Below are 23,734 nucleotides of genomic sequence, written 5' to 3'. Positions count from 1 at the left end.
CTCTCCCATTCCCCTTCCCCCAAAGCCCCCCGTCCCTGTATGTTGCATCTTTTTTTTTTCTTTTTCTTTTTCTTTCTCTCACCAGTTAATAGAGAAAATTGCCCAGGTCACTGAGGACAACATCAATTTTCAGCAGAAAAAGTGGACCCTACAGAAAGAAACCCAGCTGAGCAGCTCCAAGCAGGAGGAGACCACCGAGAACATCGAGAAGCTGAGGACGTCGCTGGACAGCTGCCAGGTGGCCCCTCCTTACGCTTTCCACAAACGGTCTCTTTGTCTAATTTTTGTGCTGCTTATTTGGGAAATTGCCCAGCTTTTTTGGAGCAAGTTAGGCAGAAATGCTTGGCTTTTCTGTCCACTTTTTCCTCTTGTTGGAGAAGAAAAAACAAAGGGCCTCAAAAAATGCCTCCCAGGAGAACTTGGCGTGTCCACAAAAGATGCCTGAGCATCTTCAAATACTGACTTTGAGCGGCCCGCATCCCCAACCAAATAGACTTTTTTAAAATAGCCCCCATGTTATTTCCAGAGAAACCAAAGAAACATTCCTGTTTTTTATTTGCATTTCCTTTTTTTGGCCCAGACACAAAAGGTGGTTGCCACACCATTGCCTTTGACTCTGGAGGAGCAGGGACCAGAGGACTTGGCCACAGCCCTGCGGCCCCCACCCTGGGGCATGGCTTATCAGAGCAGGCGGTGGCTTCTGCTTTCTCTGGAAATCAGCAGCTCCTGTTTGGGGAGTTTGTGCAAATGCTGGCTTGTCAGCACTCTTTCAAATCAGGAAACCACGCTTTCGGACCAGCTTGTGTGTTGATCTTGGCAGGATTTCTGATGAATGGAAAAAAGAAGTGGCCACATTTGCTTCTCATTGCAGCCAAACTGTTGATGGCACTTTGGCTTTGGGGTTTCATATACCTAAAAGTGTGTTCACTTTGACCATCAAAAGTCCAAATTAGAGTATATAAAAAAAAACAAAACTGTCAAAACATAAAAATTTTTAAAAAGAAAAAAACAGCCCTCCCAAGGCGGCCAATATGTGGCGCTGCCTGCTTCACTGCAGAGTCAATGTGCCTCGAAGGTTCCCGTCAGGGCCTGTTTCTGGCCACAGGGCCTGGGCTCCTCATGATCTCACCTCTTTGCAGGCTTGCATGAAAATGTCTTGTTGCACCAGTGACCTGAAGAAGGAGGTAGACCTTCTTCAGCACCTCCAGGTGAGCCCACCTGTCTCGGGGCTCCAGAAGGTGGTGCTGGACGTCCTGAGGCACGCCCTGTCCTGGCTGGAGGAGGTGGAGCAGCTCCTCCGGGACCTTGGGATCCTGCCCTCCGGCGCGGACAAAGGTTACTGGGACTTTTTTTCTCACATAGTTGCATGACTCTAAAATGTCGTGTTGAATCTCAGCATGATGGGACATCTGTTGAGGAAGTCTTCCTGGGTATCTGGCCAAGTCTACTCCTTTCTCCAGAACCCCCTGCTTCTCTGCTTGAGGCGTAATTTTCCATTAAAAAAAAAAAAACGCACAAGTGAGACATGATAACTGAAGACAAATGAAACGAAACAGAGGCAAAAGGAAATTTAAATCAAAATTATGCAAAGTCTCATTACGCTGTTTAACTTCCAAGGCATTTTCCCATGGAAATAGCCACGTGATTCTAAGCACTGACTCTGTCTATGCCTCAGTGTCCGTATCTGGAAAATGAGGTTAATAGGGAGTACCCACCCTTTAGGGCTGTTGTGATCATTAAAATGCATGTACATGGAAAGTACTTGGAACAGTACCTGGCACACAATAGGCATTACTGAATGCTTATTGACTTTCAATTTTACAAAAAAATAGTGTCACATTACCCCGAATTTTCTTTGGTTTGTTCCTAATGGTACATCATCCGTGTCAGTAGACACAGACCTACATCATCGCTGTTACTGACGGTGGTTACTGATTCCATTGTGTGGGATGTGCCATTGTTTTAGACAATCCCCTATCATGGGCACTTAGGTGATTTCCAGTTTTTCACACTCATAAATCATGCTGAGATGAACACTGTTGCACATATACCTGCTTATATTATCTTTATTTTCCTAGAAGTGGAAAAGCATGAACCACTTTCTTTCAACAAAGATTGATTGAATGCTTGCTTACTAGACTCCACATGCTGTGCAGGGCAGAGACATAATGGGGTCAGGAACAGGTAGAATCAGGTCGTGGGTATATATGGTTCACTGTAAAATTCTTCCAATATGACCATACATTTGAAATTTTTTATAACAAAATACTGGGCCCTCAAAGAGCTTATGATCTCAGGGGGAAGGATGAGGTGGGCATTAATGGGAAAATCACTCAAACAAACATGAAAACTGAGTGGTGACAGTTGCTATGCAGTGCAGGGTTCGATCTGGTCAGGGAGAGCAGGGCATCTGCAGGATGCATAGGAGTTGTTTGCCAAAGAAGGGAGAGAGAGCATTCCGAGCACAGGAGCAGCGTGGTGGCAGGGGGAGCATGGAGAGCACAAGGGGCTAACAGAAATGGGCACAGGGCAGGGCAGGCTGGCCAAGGAGCTTCCCAGGGCCATGCATGTGGGGTCTTGCAGGGCCCTGGTAAGAAGCTTTATTCTAAGGGCAGAGAGAAGCCTGTGAAAGGTTTTAAGTAAGGAGCTGGACAAGCTTGCATTCTGAGACAATCATCTTGGTGGCAGGCGGACAACGTCCTGGAGGCTGGGCAGCGTGGTGCCCCGGGAGCCACTTGGGAGGCTGCCATAAGAGATGACAAGGCCGCCCTAGGGCAGGGTGGGGATGGAGAAAGAGAAGATTCAGATTCAGGAGCGAGTAAGAGGTAAATCAATAGGCCTCAGTGGTAGGACTAGAGATGGTTGGAAGGAAGGTGATAGAGGAGAGTCAACAGGACCTCTTGGTTTCTGGTGTGTGTAAAAGACGGATGTGATTTCTTCACTAAACTCAGAGCAAGGAACACAAGATGAGGCCAAGGTTTGAGAGGGAAGAGGAGTGTGAGGTGCCTGTGAGACATCTGAGATGAGATGCCCAAGAGACAGCTGTTTACCCGGGTGTCTTGTCAGGATAGATAATAATGATGTATCTCCCAGCACCCAGAGAGCACATGCCACACAGCAGGGGCCTAATACATATCTGTGGGATGGAGGAATGGATGGGAAGGAAGTGTAGATGGATGGATGGACGGATGGAAGAAAGGATGGATGGAAGGGTGGGTGTGTGGGTGGCTGGCTGGCTGGATGGATGGATGAAAGGATGGATGGAAGGGTGGGTGGATGGATGGATGGATGGATGGATGGATGGAAGAAAGGATGGATGGAAGGGTGGGTGTATGGGTGGCTGGATGGATGGATGGATGGAAGAAAGGATGGATGGAAGGGTGGGTGGGTGGATGGATGGATGGATGGATGGAGGGAGGGAGGGATGGATGAAAGGATGGATGGAAGGATGGATGGATGGATGGATGGATGGATGGAAGGATGGATGGAAGTGTGGGTGTGTGGGTGGCTGGATGGATGGATGGATGGAAGAAAGGATGGATGGAAGGATGGGTGGATGGATGGATGGATGGATGGATGGATGGGTGGGTGGAGGGATGGATGAAAGGATGGATGGAAGGATGGATGGATGGATGGATGGATGAAAGGATGGATGGAAGTGTGGGTGTGTGGGTGGCTGGATGGACGGATGGATGGAAGAAAGGATGGATGGAAGGGTGGGTGTGTGGGTGGCTGGATGGACGGATGGATGGAAGAAAGGATGGATGGAAGGGTGGGTGTGTGGGTGGCTGGATGGATGGATGGATGGAAGAAAGGATGGATGGAAGGGTGGGTGGGTGGATGGATGGATGGATGGATGGATGGAGGGATGGATGAAAGGATGGATGGAAGGATGGATGGATGGATGGATGGATGAAAGGATGGATGGAAATGTGGGTGGGTGGGTGGATGGATGGATGGGAGGAAGGGTAGGTGGATAGAAGGATAGGTGGGTCTGTGGGTGGATGAATGGATGGATAGAAGACAGGAAGGCAGGAGGGAAAGCAGGAAGGGAGGCAAGCAGGCAGGAAGCAAACCAGGAAGGAAGATTAAGGCCATAGATGTGAATGGTATCACTTAGGAAGGTTACTTATTCTTCAATCTTGAAGAACAGCCAGAGAACTTTGCTCCATGTTTTGCCTGATTTCATGGAAACTTATGACTGACATGAAATTAATGAGAGAGAAGGGAAAGAGCCCAGGGCTGCACCTTAAGGAAATCCAACATTTTGAAGCTTATTGCTTCTCCTTGCCAAATCACCCTCCAGAGAGCCTGCATCAATTTTATATTCTTTCCACAATGAATAAGAATAGAGGAGTGATTTTCAACCCTGGCCCTTCAACATCCCCAGCAGGATGCTTCCAAAGTATCCAGAAGGTGGGGTAACATTCTTAAAAAGCAAAAGCAAAACCAACATTAATGCTGATGTAGGAACCTTCCCCTCATCATATAACAGAGAGTGTTACTGTTCTTGCAATCAAGGCAGAGTCGTGAGCTTACTTGAAATGAGGTAAAACATGGAGCAGAGTTCTCGTTGTTCTTCAAGACCAGAACTAAAACAAAGACCCTGATTTCCATCCTGGTAATAATAGAGTCAAGCTACATGTGCACTGTTGCCTTCCCACTCCCAAGACCATTTTAGTCATCTAGACTAAGTCCATGAATCTAGGCATATAGTACTGTTAAGAAATGTGGGTTGCTGTCAGTTGTAGTGGCTCATGCCTGTGATCCCAGCAACGTAGGAGGCTGAGGCAGGAGGATCATTTAAGGCTAGAAGTTCAAGACCAACCTGGGCAACGTCGTGAAACCCCTCATCTCCAGAATAATAATAATAATAATAAATTAGCCAGGCATGGTGGCACAGGCCTGTAGTCCCAGCTACTCATGAGGCTGAGCCAGGAGGATCCCTTGAGGCTAAGATTTCGAGGCTGCAGTGAGCTATGATTATGCCACTGCACTGCCGCCTGTGTGACACAGTGAGAACCTGTCTATAAATAAATAAATAAATAATAAATAAATAAATAAATGCAGATTGTAAAGTTAAGCTTTCAGGCCAGTAATTCCAGAAAAGCTAAGGAAGACTGATTTTAGGCAGCATTCCTCAGACCAGCCATTTCATTCTGACTTCATAGAGTCGTGAGATTTGAAGGACATTAAGCAGGTCTCTGCAGAATCCCTCCCTGGTTAACACGCACCCTGGGTCAACAAGAAGGAGATAAAGAAAACAGTATTTCCCAACTACTGGTCCCCTTTCTTGATGCCCTTACTCCCACCCCCATCCCCAACTAACCTCTTGGAATGATGTTCCACGGAACACTCGTTGGGGAAACGGTGGTTTGCTGGCTACATAGTCTGTGATTACAACTAAGAGAATGGAGAATAAGAGAAAGGTTAGTAAGCAGGGCACATCTTTTGTCCACTCAGCAGAAGGGGAAGTTGATGGTAAAAGGCATTTTCTCTTCCAGTACAAGCAATACTACGTCAAGCGCCCAAAAGACTGAAAGTACAGGGTGAGCTAGAATATGCCCCATATTCTCTACTCTTGTACCTAATTCCTAGCCCAGAGCTAGCCCAGGAGGAGGATCAGGAAGAGGAAGATGAGGAAGGATGGGGAGGAGGAGGGAAGAGGAGGAAGGAAGAAGGTGATGATGACGGTGATGACGGTGATTATGGTGACAATGACAGTCATTCATCACTGAGGACTTGTATTCTAGATACGGTTCTCAGCATTTTTTATACATGATCTCATTTCATCCTCACAATAACTCTATGAGTTAATAATTTGCCCATTATCTTCATTTTAGAAAAGAGAAGACTGGCTCAAAGCTGGTTTTCTGATTACTTCACCAGGACAAGGTGATTCGAGGCACTTCACGTTACAGAGGCTGACAGGGAGTCCCCAGTCTATTCATCGCCATCCCGCACACTCCCAGGAGCCGCCTGCGTTTCTGGCTCCGAAGAGAAGGGTAGAAAGCACAGGTTGTTAACTCCTCCTGGGGACTTACCACTGTGTTAGGTGTTTCACACACGTTGTGTACTTTAATCCTCCCACCTACCCAGTGAGGCAGGTATGATTACCGTCTTTTTTTTGAGTGAAAGTCTTGCTCTGTTGCCCAGACTGGAGTGCAGTGGCATGATTTCAGCTCATTGCAACCTCCACCTCCCAGGCTCAAGCGATCCTCCCACTTCAGCCTCCCAAGTAGCTGGAACTACAGGCATGTGCCACCATGCCACCTAATTTTTGTGGTTTTTTTTTGTAGAGATGAAGTTTCTCCATGTTGCCCAGGCTAGTCTCAAATTCGTGGGCTCAAGCAACCCACTCAACTCCCAAAGTGCTGGGATTACAAGGCGTGAGCCACAGCGCCCAGCCTGCATTTTAAAAGTAAAGAAACTGAGACACAGTCATGTTAAAAATTTGCCCAGAGTCACACAGCTAGTACATTAGGGCTAGGACTCAAACGGAGGTCTTTGTGACCCTAACGCTTGTGTCTTCCCTATGATCCCTGCCCCTTCACCCCCACCCCCTACACACATACATACTTCCTCTGAAGATGCAGCAAGGTACCAGGCACATGCCCAGTCCCTCGAGAATGGGTGCTGTCATCGGCTCGGGCAGCGACAGAGCTGAGAGTCGTCTTTCCCTAAGGTAAACTGCATCTGATTCCTACCCTGAGCCATAACCACGGAAAGCCCACCTGTATCACAGTAATGTTCCAAACTGGGACACTGCGGACCTACTGACAAGGCTTGAATTTTAGCTGTGCACCTACTAGCTATGTGGGCAGTTACGTGATGTGGCTGTGTCTCCATTTACTTGCTCATGAAATGGCCATCCAGTCTCTTAGGGGCGTATGAGGACTGAGTGATGGGATACACGCATGGCAGTGCTGGTCACAGACAGCCATACTCGGTGGGGGCTGCTGTCATCGCCAGCCTCCAATACTTGTTGACTTAATCTGACCTAAACATGGGTAGCCACCAGCCAGGTAGGCATGTGGGCCGCATACCCTGGTTTACTTGCACCCAGGTGACATCCTTTGGAGCCTCTGCCTTGTCTCCATTTAGCAGCAAATGGGGTTTCCTTAGCCCTGAGCCCTCAATTGGGTTGAAGCCAGGAGCCCTTTCTAGAGGCCTCCTCCTTAGAGTCGTGACAGTGGCCCTCGTGTCCCGGCTGCCAGGTGACCAAGCTGCAACCCAGTCCACACCCCTCCGACCTCAAACCGCCTGCTCTTGACCACCGGGCTACCTGCCTCTCAGAACATCCTCCTAAGAGATAAAACATGCGTCACAAACTAGGACGTAAGTCCTGAAATGAATCCCCCAGGGGAATCCAGGTGGGCTAAACGTCAGGGAAACGACTTGCAGTGTTTGTGTGAGATGTCATGTGTAACCCACAAGGTGAGGCCTGGTAGAGTCCAGTGTGTTCGGAAGGGTGGAGGATTTGCTTTGTGGTTCAGCTGGGAGGATAAGAATGTTTAAGCGGCACCTTGAAAGTCAGCTGGATACTCCTCCTGCCTGGTTTCTCAGGGTTCCTCTGATAAGGGAAGGAAAGGACTTTTTACATTTTTCTCTGCAAACTCCATCGTTTGTGTCTATTTCTGCAAGACTTTGTTACAAACAAAAGACTTTTCTTGCATGCATGGCAAACCACTCAGATATCCAAGATACACTGTGTCTTTAAATGAAAAGAAAGCAAGTTGCAATACAATATGCTTAGTGTGCTTTTATCTTTTTTAGATGTCAGTATCTGAGCAAAAGAACAACCTTGAGAAAAAGACAGCAAACTGTTAGGAGTATTATCGCAGCAGGGTGGGATTGCATTGGACCTTGACTTCCATTCAGTTGTTCAACAACTGTTCGTTGAGGGCCCCTGTGTGCCAGCCACCGTGCAGAACATGAAGACACAGCAGCAAACACTTCCCACATTATGAATTTCTGTAACATTTGGATTTTTATAACCAACATACATAACTTTTGTAAACAGAAGTATACAAAAGAAGTATACTTGTTGCTTCCCCCAAAGAGCAAAATCCCATTATGATTACAGTTGGTCATCTCATCTAGAAATAGAAACATGATCAAATACTGGCCTCCCCTTCAGCATCCTCAGCTCCCTCTCCCCTTAGTCCTCCTCAGATCCCAACTATGATTTCATCCTTCTCCTTTGGTTCCTGGGTCACACGTTGCAGCCAAGCAAAATCCCAGACTTATCCCAACAGAGCCTGCACAGATGTCTGTATTCACCAGGTCCAATGGGCCAAGCCAATGTCAGCCCAGCCATCTCACCTCCTCCGCCATCTTTGTATCCTTGCAATGCATCTCCCCAATGCACCAACCCAAACCCTGTACTCTCAAGCCTCCAAACCCTTTGAAAAGAGAGTGACAGACCTAGGTCTGAATTCTGATTTACCACTTACCAGCTCTGTAGCTTAACCTTGGGGAGCTTCTGTCGTTTCACCTATAAATATGAACACACTTCCTTGCCAGGTTGTTTATAATGATTAGAAAGATGTATCAGACTCATGCCGGGCGCGGTGGCTCAAGCCTGTAATCCCAGCACTTTGGGAGGCCGAGACGGGCGGATCACAAGGTCAGGAGATCAAGACCACCCTGGCTAATACGGTGAAACCCCGTCTCTACTAAAGAATACAAAAAAAAACTAGCCGGGTGACGAGGCGGGCGCCTGTAGTCCCAGTTACTTGGGAGGCGGAGGCAGGAGAATGGCGTAAACCCGGGAGGCAGAGCTTGCAGTGAGCTGAGATCCGGCCACTGCACTCCAGCCTGGGCGACAGAGCCAGACTCCGTCTCAAAAAAAAAAAAAAAAAAGAAAGATGTATCAGACTCTTGGCATAGCACTGGCATACAGGAGGTGTGCTATTATTATAATATTGCTGTTCTCACGTTTCTGTGCTGGAAATCCTCTGAATGGTGCATTGCCCCATGCACAAGCGTGTTCTCCTCGCTTCCTTTCTCTCTCAGTGTCCATCTTTTATTCCTTCCCTCCATCATCGCCACGAGGTCTTCCTCCTAGATGCAGCATGTACCCTGCCCCATCCCCCTTTCCTCTGCTTCCCAGGGACCTTGTGCACAAAATTCTTTCTTTGGCATCTGCGGCCTTTCTTTTCCTCTTAGTTCCTTCCCTTTGCCATCAAAGGGGCACTTCAAGATGGCTCTACCATCCTGAAAAAATCATTCTTCTCTGGAATCCATCGCTTCTTTTGCTCCTTTTCAATTGCCCTTACTCCTGTCTTCACCTGTGATCTTCATTGCCAACTTCTTGGCCTTAAAGCCAAGTAACTGACGTGGGCCCTCTGCAGCACTGACTGGGCCACCACCCTCTCAGGGACTGTGTATCTGACCTGCCCAACACTCTTCGTTCTCTTTTTCGAAACCCTTTTGCCTCTCAGCTCTTCAGGCCCTGGGGCACTCTGCTTCCTTCCTGATCTTTTCCATTCATTCCCAGCAGCCCCCTTCACCAATTCCTGTCCCTAACGAGGGTGTTTTCTCCTGTGCAATCAGCCCTTGGTCCACCCCATCTCCTTTCTCACAAAGAAACTCTGTACTTCCGGGCTTCCTCAGCCACTACTAGGTGTTATCCACACGGACGCCTCTGCAGGAGGGGCTGCCGGGAAGGTGGTGCAGGGAGTCCAGCCGAGGCAGCAGGTGGGGTCCCTGGCCAGGGGCCATGGCCACCAGGAAGAAGGGGGCCTCTTTCTTCATTCACACGAGGACCCTGGATGGGCTGGACTGGGCCGGCCTTGCCAATCAGCATGTTCAGCTCTCTGCTGACCATCCCTCCCTCGAGTCCTGCCTGTGCCTCCAATTCAGCATGTCTGAAACAGCCTGGGGGCTCCTTCTCTCTCCCTGCCACACCCCACCCCAACCCCAACCTGTCTGTCTCCCGTCTGATGGCGAGGCCACCATTCTACCGCTTTGAAAGGCTTTCCCTTTCTTCCGTCTCATCCTCGCTTCTCCCACCCTCGGTTAGAGGATCAGCACTGAATACCTAGGCATCTCTCGGGCCCTTAGCAGAGCTCCCTGCCTCTCATTCAGAGGAGGGGAGCTTATCACAGGCAACATCCAGGATCATCTGGTGACATTTTTGGTTGTCACAACTGGGATGGGGTGAGTGGGGATGTCCCTGGCATCCAGTGGGTAGAGACCAGAGATGCTACTAACCATCCCACAATGCCTAAGACAGCCCCCACAGCAAAGACTCAACAATGTCAGCAGTGTGATACCAGCAATATGGCCAGACATATCAGCAGTGCTGCAGCAAAGAAGCCCTGCCAGCTCCAGCCACTCGAATGCAGCCCAGTTATTTTTCTGCAAACACACACACACACACACACACACACACACACAAAACACTCTTCATCAGGCCACTTCACCGTTCTGTCAGCTGCTGGAATAGGAGTGACTCAGACCCTGAGTCACACCAATTAGTCTTGGCTCAGCCACTGGCCTGCTGTGTGGCGTTGGGCAGGCCCACGTCTCAGAACACCACTGCCTCATCTATAAAATGAAGACCCACTGGGCACCTTTCAATCATGTTTAAATCAAGTTTCCTCTCTCAAGGTGATAGTTGCAGGCCTGTCACAGCTTGACCTCACCCTTCCACGCCTCCTCTACCATCTGGTCCTCCCTCTCCCATCATCTACTCCAGCCCAAGTAAGCTCAGCACTTCCCTGGAGGAGCACTGCCTTTTCCTAACCCACCACCACCACCCCCACATCCCTGTATGAAGCTATGGCTTCCTGTGACTATTGTAACAAATGACCACAAGAGAGTGGCTTAAAACAACACATTATTCTCTTAGCGTTCAGGATTAATTTGGTTTCACCGGGTTACAGTTCCTTCCGGAGGCTCTAGGGCGGCATCCATTTCCTGGCCTTCTTCAGCCTCTAGAGCTTCATTCATTGCATTCCTTGGCTCGTGGCCCCTTCCTCCATCTTCAAAGCTGTGGCATCTTCCGGTCTCTCTCCTTCCATCACATCACCTTCCCCTCTGTCTGTGGTCAAGCCTCCCTCTGTCTCCTTCTTATAAGAAGCCGTGTGATGACATTGGGTCCACCCAGATAATCCAGGATAACACCACATCTCGAAATCCTGAACTTAAATCATATTTGCCAAGCTCCTTTTGCCCTGTACGGTCACACCCACAGGTTCCAGGGATTCGGTCCTGGAATCATAGGGGGTCATCCTTCAGCCCCACGCACCCCTGTTCTGAAGCACCCTCCCCTGGCTCACTGAATTCTGCCCACCCAACAGCACCCACACCCAGTGGTTCTTCAACCAAGTGGCCTTACTCGCTCACTCCAGGAATGATCTCTTCCCTCCTCCGAGACCCTCACCCTCCCCTCTCCTTCAGCAGTCACTTACATGCCACCTGAGGTCACTGCATGTTTCCAGCAGGCATTTACACCTTGTCTGTTGGACTGAACTGCAAGCCCCTGGAGGTCTTGGCTTTTGACCATCCCCCACCCTCAACACCATGCTTTACACAGAGTAGACAGTTAATAGGTGTTCTGTTGATGGTTTATTTTCCACCTCCAAAAAGAAAGTTGGATGTGAGCTCAACCAAGACTTATCAACTACTTTTTTTATTTTTATTTTTATTTTTTTGAGACTGAGTCTCGCTCTGTTGCCCGAGCTGGAATGCAGTGGCACAATCTGGGCTCACTGCAACCTCTGCCTTTGAGGTTCAAGTGATTCTCATGCCTCAGCCTCCCAAGGAGCTGGAATTACAAACATGCGCCACCACACCCAGCTAGTTTTTGTATTTTTAGTGGAGATGGGGTTTTATCATGTTGGCCAGCCAGGCTAGTCTTGAGCTCCTGACCTCAGGTAATCTGCCCATCTCAGCCTCCCAAAGTGCTGGGGTTACAGGCGTGAGCCACCATGTCCAGCCTAAGCCACCGTGCCCGGCTGCTTATCAACTACTTTAAAACCACAGGTTGGATGACAGCTCATGTTGTTTTGATGGGATGGCAACGTTGCCTTCATCCACCTGTCTGCAAGCTTTGGAGTTGAATTGAATTGATACTTACATTTTTCCTGCTTCTCTTTTTTTAAGGGTTCTCTTTGTATCTGATATATCTTCTGGAACATTATAAAAAACTTATGAGCCAGACCCAGGAACTTCAGGTAATTCTTTTAATTTCTTTTTTTCCAAAGTTCATGTCGGCCCCTGGTTGGCATTTATATAGCACTGTGCATTTGAAACCTGTTTTTTCTTTATCAGCTAGTCAGTCCACACCCTCCAACAGGTGAAATGATTTCTCTGTTTGCACACAAAGAGGTACAGAAAAGGTTGGCTGAGATCTCCCAGGGGGGTAAGGACAAGGACAGGGTGCTGCCATCTGTCTGGCCTCCTGGGGCCAACCACACTGTTTGTTTTCCTCTGTCAAAGGCCGGGAAGACTTAATGCCATCAGATTTTTTTTTTTTTTCAAGTCTCGCTCTGTTGCCCAGACTGGAGTGCAGTGGTGCAATCTCGGCTCACTGCAACCTCTGCCTCCTGGATTAAATTGATTCTTCTGCCTTAGCCTTCCAAGTAGCTGGGACTACAGGCGCCGGCCACCATGCCTTGCTAATTTTTGTATTTTTAGTAGAGATGGGGTTTCATTATGTTGGCCAGGCTGGTCTTGAACTCCTGACCTCAAGTGATCCACCCACCTCAGCTTCCCAAAGTGCTGGGATTACAGGTGTGAGCCACTGTGCCCGGCCTTAATGCCATCAGATTTTGAAAACTGTGTTTGTTAAATCCAGTGGACAAAATACAGCTATCTATAGTACAGGCAGCAGAATTACTAAAAGAAAAGAAATATTCTAGAGGCAAATGAGCTTTAGGGGTTATATCATTCTGATAGCTATAGCCATAAGAGTGTTATATAATAACCACAAAACTTCAGCGTCTTTCAGCAATTGCTATTTACTGCTCACGTCTCTGGGGTCAGTGGCAAGGCAGTTCTGCTGACCTTGGATGGGCCTGCCCACTTGTCTGGGTGTTAGCTGGCCTTTGGTTGATCTAGACTGGCCTCAGCTGGAGCCACTCAGCTCCACGTGTCCCTCATCCCCCAGCAAGCAAACCTAGGCTGTTCTCACGGAGACTGCAGAGGTAGAAGAGAAAGTGGCCCAATCACATAGTGTTTTTCAACCTTCTGCTTGCATTATGTCTGCTAAGATCCCATTGGCCAGAGCAAGTCACATGGCTGAGTTCAGTGTCTGGAGGCAAAATATGGGCGGGGCGCTGCAAGTTACATAGCCCTAGACATGGATAGAGTGGAGTGAAGAAGGGACCACCGTGCCAATCAGCCACAGAGGCTTTGAGTCCAGGGATTGGCAACTTTCTCTGTAAAGGGCCAGATGGTAAATATTTTATGCTTTGCAGACCGTATTCATACCTCTTCCACTCTACTACAGTAAAATGAAAGTAGCCATAGACAATATGTAGGCAATGGGCATGGTAAGTATGCCACGGTTCCAATAAAACTTTATTTATGGAGGGCACGGTGGCTCATGCCTGTAATCTCCAGCACTTTAGGAGTCCGAGGTGGTTGGATCACCTGAGGTCAGGAGTTTGAGACCAGCCTGGCCAATATGGTGAAACCCCCGTTTCTACTCAAAATACCAAAATTAGCCAGGTGTGGTGGTGGGCACCTATAATCCTAGCCACTTGGGAGGCTGAGGCAGGAGAATCACTTGAACCCAGGAGGTGAAGGTTGCAGGGAACCAAGATCGCGTCCCTGCACTCCAGCCTGGGCGACAGAGCAAGACACCAGCTCAGGAAAAAAAAAAAAAGCCACCTTATTTACAAAAGTATGCAGTGGGCCCGATTTGGCCTGTGGGCTGTAGTTTGTCAACCCTTGGTCTAGTCCCTTCTCCTCATTTTTCAGATAAGGACAATTTCAGTGTCACACAGCTAATGGGTGAAGAATCAAGACAAATGTTCAAGCCTCCTGGCTCCTACATGACTGCTTTTTTTTCTCACACCCACCTACCACTTACTAGACACCTACTATGTGCTCAGCACTGTGCTAAAAGCTTTCCATCATTATCTCACTTAATCCTCACAACTCTAAAAGTCAGTACTGTTATTAACTTCATTTTCTAAATGAGGAAGTGTCTAGAAACAGTTAGAGCTGGGATTCTTTCTAGATCCAGAGTCTGAATTCTTAACCACTGCATGCTGTGGTATTCTGTGATTTTAAGAAACTTTTGGGTAAACCTTTGTCCTGCGAAAGGTAAACAATTGGTAAACAAATATGGAAAGACTCTTTAGTTAGGCCTGGCCCCCATCAGCATCAGTTTACTTTTCTCTCGTTTCAGATCAAGTTCAACAGTTCTCAGGAAACTCAGCAGTCTTTACTGCAAGAAAAGCTGCGGGAGCATCTGGCAGAGAAGAAGAAGCTGAACGAGGAGAGGCTAGAGCAAGAGGAGAAGCTGAAAGCCAAAATCAGGCAACTGACAGAAGAGAAGGCGGTAAGGCAGTCCCTGTCATTTGCTTTACTACTGAAAATTGATGGCCAGGCGCGGTGGCTCACGCCTGTAATCCCAGCACTTTGGGAGGCCGAGGCAGGTGGATCACGAGGTCAGGAGATCGAGACCATCCTGGCTAACGTGGTGAAACCCCGTCTCTACTAAAAATGCAAAAAATTAGCCGGGCGTGGTGGCGGGCACCTGTAGTCCCAGCTACTTGGGAGGCTGAGGCAGGAGAATGGCGTGAACCCTGGAGGCGGAGCTTGCAGTGAGCCGAGATGGCGCCACTGCACTCCAGCCTGGGCCACAGAGCGAGACTCTGTCTCAAAAAAAAAAAAAAAAGAAAGAAAGAAAATTGATGAAATAATGAAATGGTCTTTTATATGGGAAATTGAGGGTGTATGTACTTAGACAAATCTCAGCTACTCTGTTTGGTGCTGTGAAACTAAATTAATTAAACAGGGTGAATAATTGGGGAGGATTTAACATGAAGTTTGAATTCTAAAACTCACAGCAAAATCAGCTTGAAAAGGCAGCATGATTGAAATTTCAGGAAACGGTGCCTTGTTTGTATACATATTGCAGTCAGCTTTATAAAATCTGAGTCATCGCTGCAGGTCCTAGTTTGTAGCTGACAGACTGTTTCTAAATGTGCACAAGATCAACTTCAGATGACAAATTTCAGTCTTTTGCTTTCTCTTTATACATATCAGGGAAAACAAATGGCCAAAATTGCTACTGGCTCTTCTAGAAACCAGGCCAGTTAGAAGATAGCAGCATCTCTAAAACTCGAAGGTGCCTGTGAATTGTCTGGGAATCTGGTTAAGATGCAGATTCTGTCTCAGCAGGCCTGAGACGCTAGATTTCCAACAAGCTCCCAGATGGTGCTGACACTACCAGTCTGCAGATCCACATTTTCTTAGAGGAAGATTTTCCTAAAGTTTCCTGATAAGAACCACCCAGATGTTTTGCTAAAAATACAGATCTTGGTCCCCACGCCAGACCCATTAAATCAGAACATCTGGAGAGGGCCAGGAAACTGTATTATTTAATGAGCTGATTCTCATCACTGTCCTAGAGTTGGTCCTTTTTTTTGTTAAGATGGGGTCTTGCTTTGTTGCCCAGACTGGAGTGCAATGGTGTGATCACAGCTCACTGCAACCTCAAACTTCCAGGCTGCAGTAGTCCTCCCACCTCAGCCTCCCAAGTAGCTGGGACCACAAGCATATGGCACTACACCCAGATAATTTATTTTTTTGGTAGAGATGGGATCTTGCTATGTTGCCCAGGCTGGTCTTGAGCTCCTGAGCTCAAGTGATCCTCCCACCTCAGCCTCTCAAGTAGCTGGGGCCACAGGCATGCACCACCACACCCAGCTAATATTTTTATTTTTTGTAGAAATGGGGTCTCTCTATGTTGCCCAGGCTGGTCTCAAACTCCTGGCATCAAGTGGTCCTCCCACCTCAGCCTCCGAAAGTTCTGGGATTACAGGCATGAGCTGCCGTACCCAAGGGTTGGCCCTTTTTGATATCCAGGTACCCCTCCCAGGAATTTTACCATCTTTATGACTTTTGTCATTTAGGAGATTAAAAATTACTAATGCCTTGCACCTCTCCTCGCCGACTCTCCGCATTGTGATCTAAGTGGGGTGAGGGTGTGGCCCCTGCTCTGGGATTTCTAAGCACTCCCGGGTGGTCGCAAAGTGCAGCTACAGTTGCGAGCCACTGTCGTGGGTAGGTGTGGAGCAGCATGTGCCTGCTGACCCTCCTCACAGCCCCTGCAAGACAGCAGCCCCAGATCCACCGGACCCCAACTCTTCCCAGATACCTCCTTTCTTCCCCAGAAGAGGACTGGACCTGCCGCCTTCTCCATCTTTCCCCAGCTCCTCTGCCACACACACCTGCCCTCCAAACCTCTCCCTCTTTCATCTCCATCCTCACATGTGTGTCCAGTTGCCCCAAGACATCCGTCTCCTCCTCCTCCTCCCCCTTCTCTTTGCCTCTTTCTCTGCTTTTCTGCATTTGCGAAATAAAAGATTAAAAAGAAAGAGCCATCTGACCAAATCATGTGCAATCCGCATAGAGGTAATATTAATGATAGCTATAAATCAAGACGGGCACATTTTGAAGGGCATTTAGATATGGAAGAAGCCAGCACTGTTCCACAGAGAAGAAAATAAAACCAGAAAGTACCTAGAAATCTTCAAGATGTTCACAGAACTCTCTACCGACTTCCTTTTCTCTTCTCTGATTACCTTCTCCTTTTAACATCGGCATTCCAAATGCCTTATTTTCTCTTTTTAATTTTGGATGGACTTTTTCCCTTGTCAGGGTCTGGTATTTCAGCCCCACCATGTGAAACACTGCGTTGGGCGCCTGCCTAGTCTTCCTAGACACCCATGGCGACACTGGCCTGGCAGAGTGTTCTAAGAGCTGGCGTCAGCCCCTCTTTTAGACCTGCAAACCTCGATGCACCCCACCGTCCTTGCAGAGGGAGGCAGCGACAGCAGGTCCCTGCCAGACGGACTGTGACACTCGAAGGCTGCCCTTCCTCTGACAGTCGGATGGATGCACTTGACCCTGGGAACTCCTTGGAAAGTTACCTCTTGGACTTCAGTGCCAAGTGTCTTGACTTTAAATGAGCCTTCCTTAGACCTTCTGACTCCCATCACCTGCCCTTTCCAAAAATACATGTGTCCAGGCTCGTTAAGTAGCCTCCCTCTCATGAATCTTGACTTGTTTGAGGACTTTGTTTCAAAGGGGAAAAAAAAAAGTCTGGGTTCCTTTATCAATCTAACATTCTTTTCTTATTACCAATTGTTGACAACAATCACTTGATCTGTGCACACACCGATGCGGTAGATCAGGGATTGGCCAAATTGTCCCCTAAAGGGCCAGATAGTAAATATTTTCAGTTTTGCAGGTCATATGCTCTCTGCTCTTCTGCCAAAGCAGCCATCGACAATACACAGCAAGCACAGAGTGTTCCAATAAAACTTTATTCACAAAAACAGACCAGATTTGGTCTGTAAACCATTGTTTGCTAACCTCTGGTTTAGAACACAGGCTTCAGAATCGAATGGGTCAGAGTTAGAATCCCTACTCATGTGATTTACTAGTAAACTGGGTGGATTCCTTCATGTAAGCCTGTTTCCTCCTCTGCAAGGTGGGAAGCATGGTTATCACTGTGCCAGCCATTTCGTGTTCATCATCCCATCCACCCCTCACATCAGCCCAACACAGGAAGACTACTACTGTCTCCATTGTACAGGCAGGGCAACGGAGGCTCTGGTAGCTTTACTTCCCCAGTGTCTTACAGCTGGAAAGGATCAACCTGGGGCTCCACCCTGGGTCTCCTGACTCCAGAGCACATGCTCTGAACTCCTAGACTGTGCTGCCCACAGCCTCCCCAGGGGAGGGTGGTAAGGAGTGAAGAGGTAGCCCATGCAGTGCCTGGCAGCGTCCAAATTCCTGCCGTGGTAACCACGTCTATTAAACAACAGTCATTGGTTTCCAGGCTTTGGAGGAGTGCATTACGCAAGAGAGAAACAGAGCGCAAGAGACTCTGGAGGAAGAACGGAAGAGAATACAAGAGCTGGAGAGCCTCCTGGCCCAGCAGAAGAAGGTATGTGGCTCAGGGAGACAGAGTCAGCTCGAGCCCACATCAAGGCCCTGCAGCTGAGAAGGGTGGATCTGGGGCTCTGGTCTGGGCCCACCGGCTCTGAGCTCCAGGGTTGTGCTGCCCACAGCGCCCTCAGGGAGGTGCAGTCAGGAGGGAAGAGGTAACCTATGCGGTGCCTGGCAGAGTCCAAATTCCTGCCACAGTAACCGTGTCTATTAAACAATGATCCTTGGCTCAGGCTTTGGCGGAAAGCATTACCCAGGAGAAGAACAGAGTGAAGGAAGCATTAGAGGAAGAGCAGACAAGAGTCCAAGAGCTGGAGAAACGCTTGGCCCGCCAGAAGGAGGTACGCTCGGGGAGATGGAGTCGGCTGAGCCCCAGTCGGCTTCCGGGCCATGTGGAATTAAGTTCAGAGCCGTTGATGATGGGGGTGAGCGCGTGGTGGAGCCTTCCTCATGGAGTTTGCGTTTGGGTGGACTCAGCTACTTCGGGAAGCGTGGGAGACTCAAGGGAACCCCAGAGTTGTAGCCTTGACAACCAGTTGGGGAAAAACTGTCAACAGTGTAAAACACAGTCAGAGAGAGAGAGCTCTTGGGAGACAGGTAGGAATGGTGACATGGGCATCTTCTGTGTTCCAAAGCACAGAAACGGTAGAATGACAGTCATGGGACCTCAGGGCTGCATGGACCCTCCACCAGCATCCAGCCTTGAGCACCACCGCCGAGGAATGTTCTCCACCCCAGGGCAGTCCATCCCAGCATGGATGCCTCAGGCCAACAGAAAATTTTCCCTTTAGGTTGAATGGGGTCAAACTCTTATGCCCCAGAAAAGTATCAATCCTCTGCCCTCCCCTGCACTCCCACAAGGTACGTCCACTTCCTCTTCCACACGGTGACTCAGATGTGTGAAAATAGAGGCGCCCGCGCCCTGCATCTGCTCCTCCCCAGGCCCAAGCACCCTTGTTCCTCAGGTCCCTCACAGGACTGGAACCTGGCGCTGGCCCCCTCCTGTGGCCTGTGCTGCTCTCCCGAAGTCACAGACTGGGAAGCTCAGCGACTAAACAGGGTCTGTGGAGATTACGTTTGGCCCCAGAATATTTTACTTTGAATTCATAAAATCTATTTAAAAGTTGAGATTTCCATCCACTCCCGAAAAGTCAGAAAATCTAGCCCTTGTTTCTACTTAGCAAAAACGGACTAGAAGCCTTACCGGGTAGCAGCAGTTTGCCAGTTTTCACCACTCCCTATTGCATTAAATACAGCCCACGTCATTTTTGGTATCTGTCTGGGCCTCACAGGCATTTGAGTTTGTCACCCATCACCCATTTTCTTCCTAAAGGGAGGTGGCCAGAACCACTGTCCTCCAGCCACAGCGGCCTAGGGGAGGACTCTTCCCTCCCTCATTGCAGATGTTCTACTTCTGTTAATATGTCCGAACTGGCTTTTGGGAAAGCTCTGCCACATTTGTGGATTCATGTTTAGCTTGTGGTCACCCTCAGATCCCTGATCCCTTTTCATGTCTGCTTTCCTCAGTCCTGACACAGCACAGGGGAGTGTGGGCTTTGCAGCCAGATGAGACACGAGTTCGAATCCGAGATGGGCTACTTCCTGGCTGCAGCAGACCTATCACTACCTCCATTCTCGAAGGGGCAGCTGTGGGCTCAGATCTAGTGTATAATGGAGAGCCTGGCCCGGCTGCAGCAGATCTATCACTACCTCCCTTTTCGAAGGGGCAGCTGTGGGCTCAGATCTAGTGTATAACGGAGGGCCTGGCCTGTGGAATTATTGCTGAGTAAATGGCAGCTGTTACTACTGTCTCTGCTGCCGCTTGTGCCCCTTCTTCTGTTTGGATATTTGTTTTTCATCAACACCGACTCCTCGAGTAAAATCTTGCCCATCCATCGCTGCCGTCTCTGGCACAGCTGTGTCCTGCAGCCTCTCCCAGAGCATCACTGAGGTTTGCCCCCAAGTGATGCCTCCAGGGGTGGGGATGAGCAGGAGGGTCTCCAAGGAGTCACTTGAGTCAAATGCCCCAAGATGGGCCGGGCGCGGTGGCCCAAGCCTGTAATCCCAGCACTTTGGGAGGCCGAGACGGGCGGATCACAAGGAAAGGAGATCGAGACCATCCTGGCAAACACGGTGAAACCCCGTCTCTACTAAAAAATACAAAAAACTAGCCGGGCGAGGTGGTGGGCACCTGTAGTCCCAGCTACTCGGGAGGCTGAGGCAGGAGAATGGCGTAAACCCGGGAGGTGGAGCTTGCAGTGAGCTGAGATCCAGCCACTGCACTCCAGCCTGGGCGACAGAGCGAGACTCTGTCTCAAAAAAAAAAAAAAAAAAAAAAATGCCCCAAGATGTCAACAGCAAAGGCCTGGGGAAGATCCTTAAATTTAGAGACTTTGAGGCCACGGGGCTCAGGAGAAAAATTCAAGCTTCATTGCAGGGAGGATCTGTGGTTGGGTCACCCTGGGCCCGTTAAAATGTCAGCCTACTTTTGGCAGAACTTCTCTGTGGCTTCCTATTGGGGAAAATTGAAAGAGTAGCCCCAGCCACAGGCTCCATTCAACTGCCGGTGGCTATTTGATTTTCTTTTTTTCTGTCTCCCAGTCTGCAGGGCAGCAGCATGATCTTGGCTCAGTGCAACCTCTGCCTCCCGGGTTCAAGCGATTCTCATGCCTCAGCCTCCCAAGTAGCTGGGATTACAGGCGCACACCACCACACCTGGCTAATTTTTTGTATTTCTAGTAGAGATGGGGTTTCACCGTGTTGGCCAGGCTGGTCTTCAGCTCCTAGCCTCAAGCGATCTGCCTGCCTTGGCCTCCCGAAGTGCTGGGATTACAAGCGTGAGCCACCGCGCCTGGCCTGATTTTCTTTTCATTAGCTCTTCCGCCACATTATCAGGGTTTTTAAGGTCAACAGAATCACTAGGTCATAATCTGGGTCTTGAGGTCATGTTCAGAGTTAATCCCTGTTATCCGTTGTGAACTTGGAAGCACGGTAACTAGGCATGTAGGGCCTGTGCGTGAGCCAGGCAAGGCCCCTCTTCCCAGTAGTACCTGTCCCGGCTACAGAGAAGCTGCCCAGGGGAAGGCCTGGCGAGTGTAGACGCAGAGTCAGACACAGCAGGGCCAACCCTAAGTCCCTAGGAAGTGCCTCAAAGTCTCTTTCACAGTTCACGGGAAAATGTCCTACCCCAAAACCCACTTCAAAGGATCCAAATAAACATGAAATTCTTATGATGTCACTTTTCTTCTGCGTTAAGGCTGGTATTGGGACAGCAGAGTGTTGGAGTTTTGTCAACTGCTTTTCACTGCAAAGTATACAATATCTCAGCCATATTCTGGATTAACCACTTTTTGCGGGCTCATCTGGGGCCCTCACCACTAGTTATAATGGAAACCATCTTCCAAGTTCTAAACACCTGACAGGTAACCTGGTGTTTGAAACACAAGCCATTGACTGGAAACGGGCTGGCAACATATTTCCTTTGGTGATTTACATTAAGCTGTTTAGTTGAATAGCTTACCAGCAAGTAACTTCCCAGACAAAACTCCTTGATTAGGGCACTAAATACTGGCCACACTTTCGTCCCTGCATCCTACCAGAACATTGCTTGTCCCTTCTAGAGACTGGCATATTGTGGCTCATTAATCCAACATACTGCCCTTCTCTTGAAACCGAATTCTGTTGAAGAGATTTATTTCAATAACGGAAATTCCATTATTGACGAGACTCTTCTTTTGATCAGAGAGGCTGCCTGGCCCCATGATAGGAAGCTGCCCCCGCTGCTCCCAGGTTCCCTGTCGAGAGCTCTTTATTCAGGCTCCGTGCTTTCCTCTGCGCAGGCTTCAGATGCTGGCCTCACCTCTGACAAAGGGTGTGGCTCTGGGCCCTCTCTGACTTCCTGCTCCTCGGTGTCCTCATCTGTAAAATGGGCCACTCTCAGCACTTCTCTGACAGAGTTGCTGTGAGACTGAAGGGCTGGCCAGGGACCCAGGCGTATCTAATAGCTGCCCCAACACTTTGGCTGTTATTGTTACTATGATTATTATGATCATTACTAGCAATTTCCCCCCTAAATGTGCAGGCCACCAAGTGCACTGGTTGTTGATTTGCAGGTTTTGGAGAGCAGCATAGCCCATGAAAAAAGAAAAGCAAAGGAAGCCTTGGAGTCAGAAAAGAGAAAAGTTCAGGATCTGGAGAACCACTTAACCCAACAGAAGGAGGTATGAGCAGCAGCAGGAAAGAACCCTCTGGAAGGAGCTACTGGGAGATCCCTGGGAGAGTCTGGTGGGAAATTGGGCAGATATCACAGTCACGCCTCCCTTTGAAGTGGCCAAGATCTGCCATTTACTGGCCATGTGACCTCTGGCAGATCGCCACCTCCCCATCCATCAGTTTCCTCATCTGTGAAATGGGAATGCTAACAGTCCCTGCCTCATCAGATTAGATGCTCTCAGGTGTAAAGTACATAGGACTGGACCCTACATCCTAGAGGGCCCTTGCGAAGTTTTTTTTGCTCTCTGGTTCAGCTACCTAGGAAAGAGGGATCCTCCCCAGGAGAGAACCCTGGGTTTCAGCCTGGGTCAGGGGCTTAGCGAGCGTCATCCTCACAGCAGAGAGGCATGTATGCCACACCCGGCATGGCCACGGGAGAAAGCTCCTGGCCTGGCCTGCTGGTGTCATAGACTCTGGAGCAGGCCTTCCCTGGCCTGGCTGAGGAGTAAAGGACACAGAGCACAAAAAGAGATGGCACAAGTGGGTGCATAGTAAGCACACATGGTTGTCACATCAGATAAGCCGCAGGAATCAGTGCCTTCTGGAATGGACAAGCAGATGGGCACCCCAGGACAGAATGACACCAGGGAGGAAAGGAGGGGTCAGAGCTGGAGACATCCACGTCCACCCACCCCAATGCAACCAACCTAGGGACCTGGCCCACCAGACACACCTGCCCAGAGCAGCATGAGAGGTAGGCCCTCAGGTCAGCCCGGACGCCCGGGTCACATCCTGGAAGTAAGAGCCGGGGGGCCAGGAGGAGGTCACTCAGGGACCCACATGGCATCTCCATGAGCTGGGCTTCAGGGACAGAGGTGGCACAGACACACACCTGCCGGCCCCCACAGAACTTCCAGAAACAGAGCTGATAGCTCAGTGAATGGTTTGATTCTGTTTCATTCATCTGCCCATATATATTCATTTATCCACCTGCTGATTTCGGTTTCATTCATCCATCCACGGGGTACCAGACCCGGTTCTGGGTGCCGCGGATATCGCAGTGAGCAAGACAGACCAGGGCCAGGCTGCCCAGAGCTTCCATCCTAGCGCAGGGAAACAGACAGCCTGCAGAAGCAGGGGCGGCTCCAGGGCCACAAAGCCAAAGCCGAGAAGCAGGTTGGAGAGTGCCCGAGGGCAGGACCGCTCAGGAAGTGACATTCCAGTGAGAACTGGAAGGGAAAAGGAACCTGGGGGCAGAGAGGACCACTGGATAAAGTGGCACAGGTGTGAAGGTCAGGACCTGAACTTGCCAGGAGGTGGGCGGGGGGTTCGAGGGGGGGGTGCGGGAGGGAGACTGGGTGAGGAATGAAACCAAAGC

The 23,734-nt window shown here is 49.3% G+C and overlaps 1 protein-coding gene and 1 long non-coding RNA gene across 12 annotated transcripts in view; one reads left to right on the top strand and one right to left on the bottom strand.

Moving 5' to 3' along the window:
• The window catches only part of FHAD1 (forkhead associated phosphopeptide binding domain 1), a 160,791-nt gene that overhangs the window by 87,780 nt on the left and 49,277 nt on the right, over nt 1-23,734 (top strand). For 9 of the 11 annotated variants that reach the window (XR_004441076.1, XR_004441077.1, XM_033228219.1 and 6 more), the window contains exons 13-19: nt 86-238; nt 1,140-1,335; nt 12,115-12,185; nt 14,369-14,521; nt 18,035-18,142; nt 18,378-18,485; nt 22,257-22,364. Coding sequence is in view for 9 of the 11 variants with exons in the window: in XM_033228219.1 (XP_033084110.1) it covers nt 86-238; nt 1,140-1,335; nt 12,115-12,185; nt 14,369-14,521; nt 18,035-18,142; nt 18,378-18,485; nt 22,257-22,364 (897 nt within the window). In the remaining 2 variants the exon portion in view is untranslated. The remainder of the gene's footprint in view (nt 1-85; nt 239-1,139; nt 1,336-12,114; nt 12,186-14,368; nt 14,522-18,034; nt 18,143-18,377; nt 18,486-22,256; nt 22,365-23,734) is intronic. The other 2 variants (XM_033228224.1, XM_033228223.1) reach the window with 1 other exon arrangement.
• Nucleotides 61-17,109, bottom strand: LOC117093257. The gene is made up of 3 exons (XR_004441078.1): nt 16,711-17,109; nt 5,330-5,403; nt 61-1,474 (listed from the first exon to the last, which is right to left on the bottom strand). It is a non-coding gene; the product is annotated as an uncharacterized LOC117093257 (long non-coding RNA).

This window comes from Trachypithecus francoisi, unplaced genomic scaffold (genome assembly GCF_009764315.1).
Source record: "Trachypithecus francoisi isolate TF-2019V2 unplaced genomic scaffold, Tfra_2.0 Lachesis_group12, whole genome shotgun sequence".
In the NCBI taxonomy this organism is placed as follows: Eukaryota; Metazoa; Chordata; class Mammalia; order Primates; family Cercopithecidae; genus Trachypithecus; species Trachypithecus francoisi.
The sequence above is the reverse complement of the archived record's forward strand: the minus strand, read 5'-3'. Positions and strand labels throughout refer to the sequence as shown.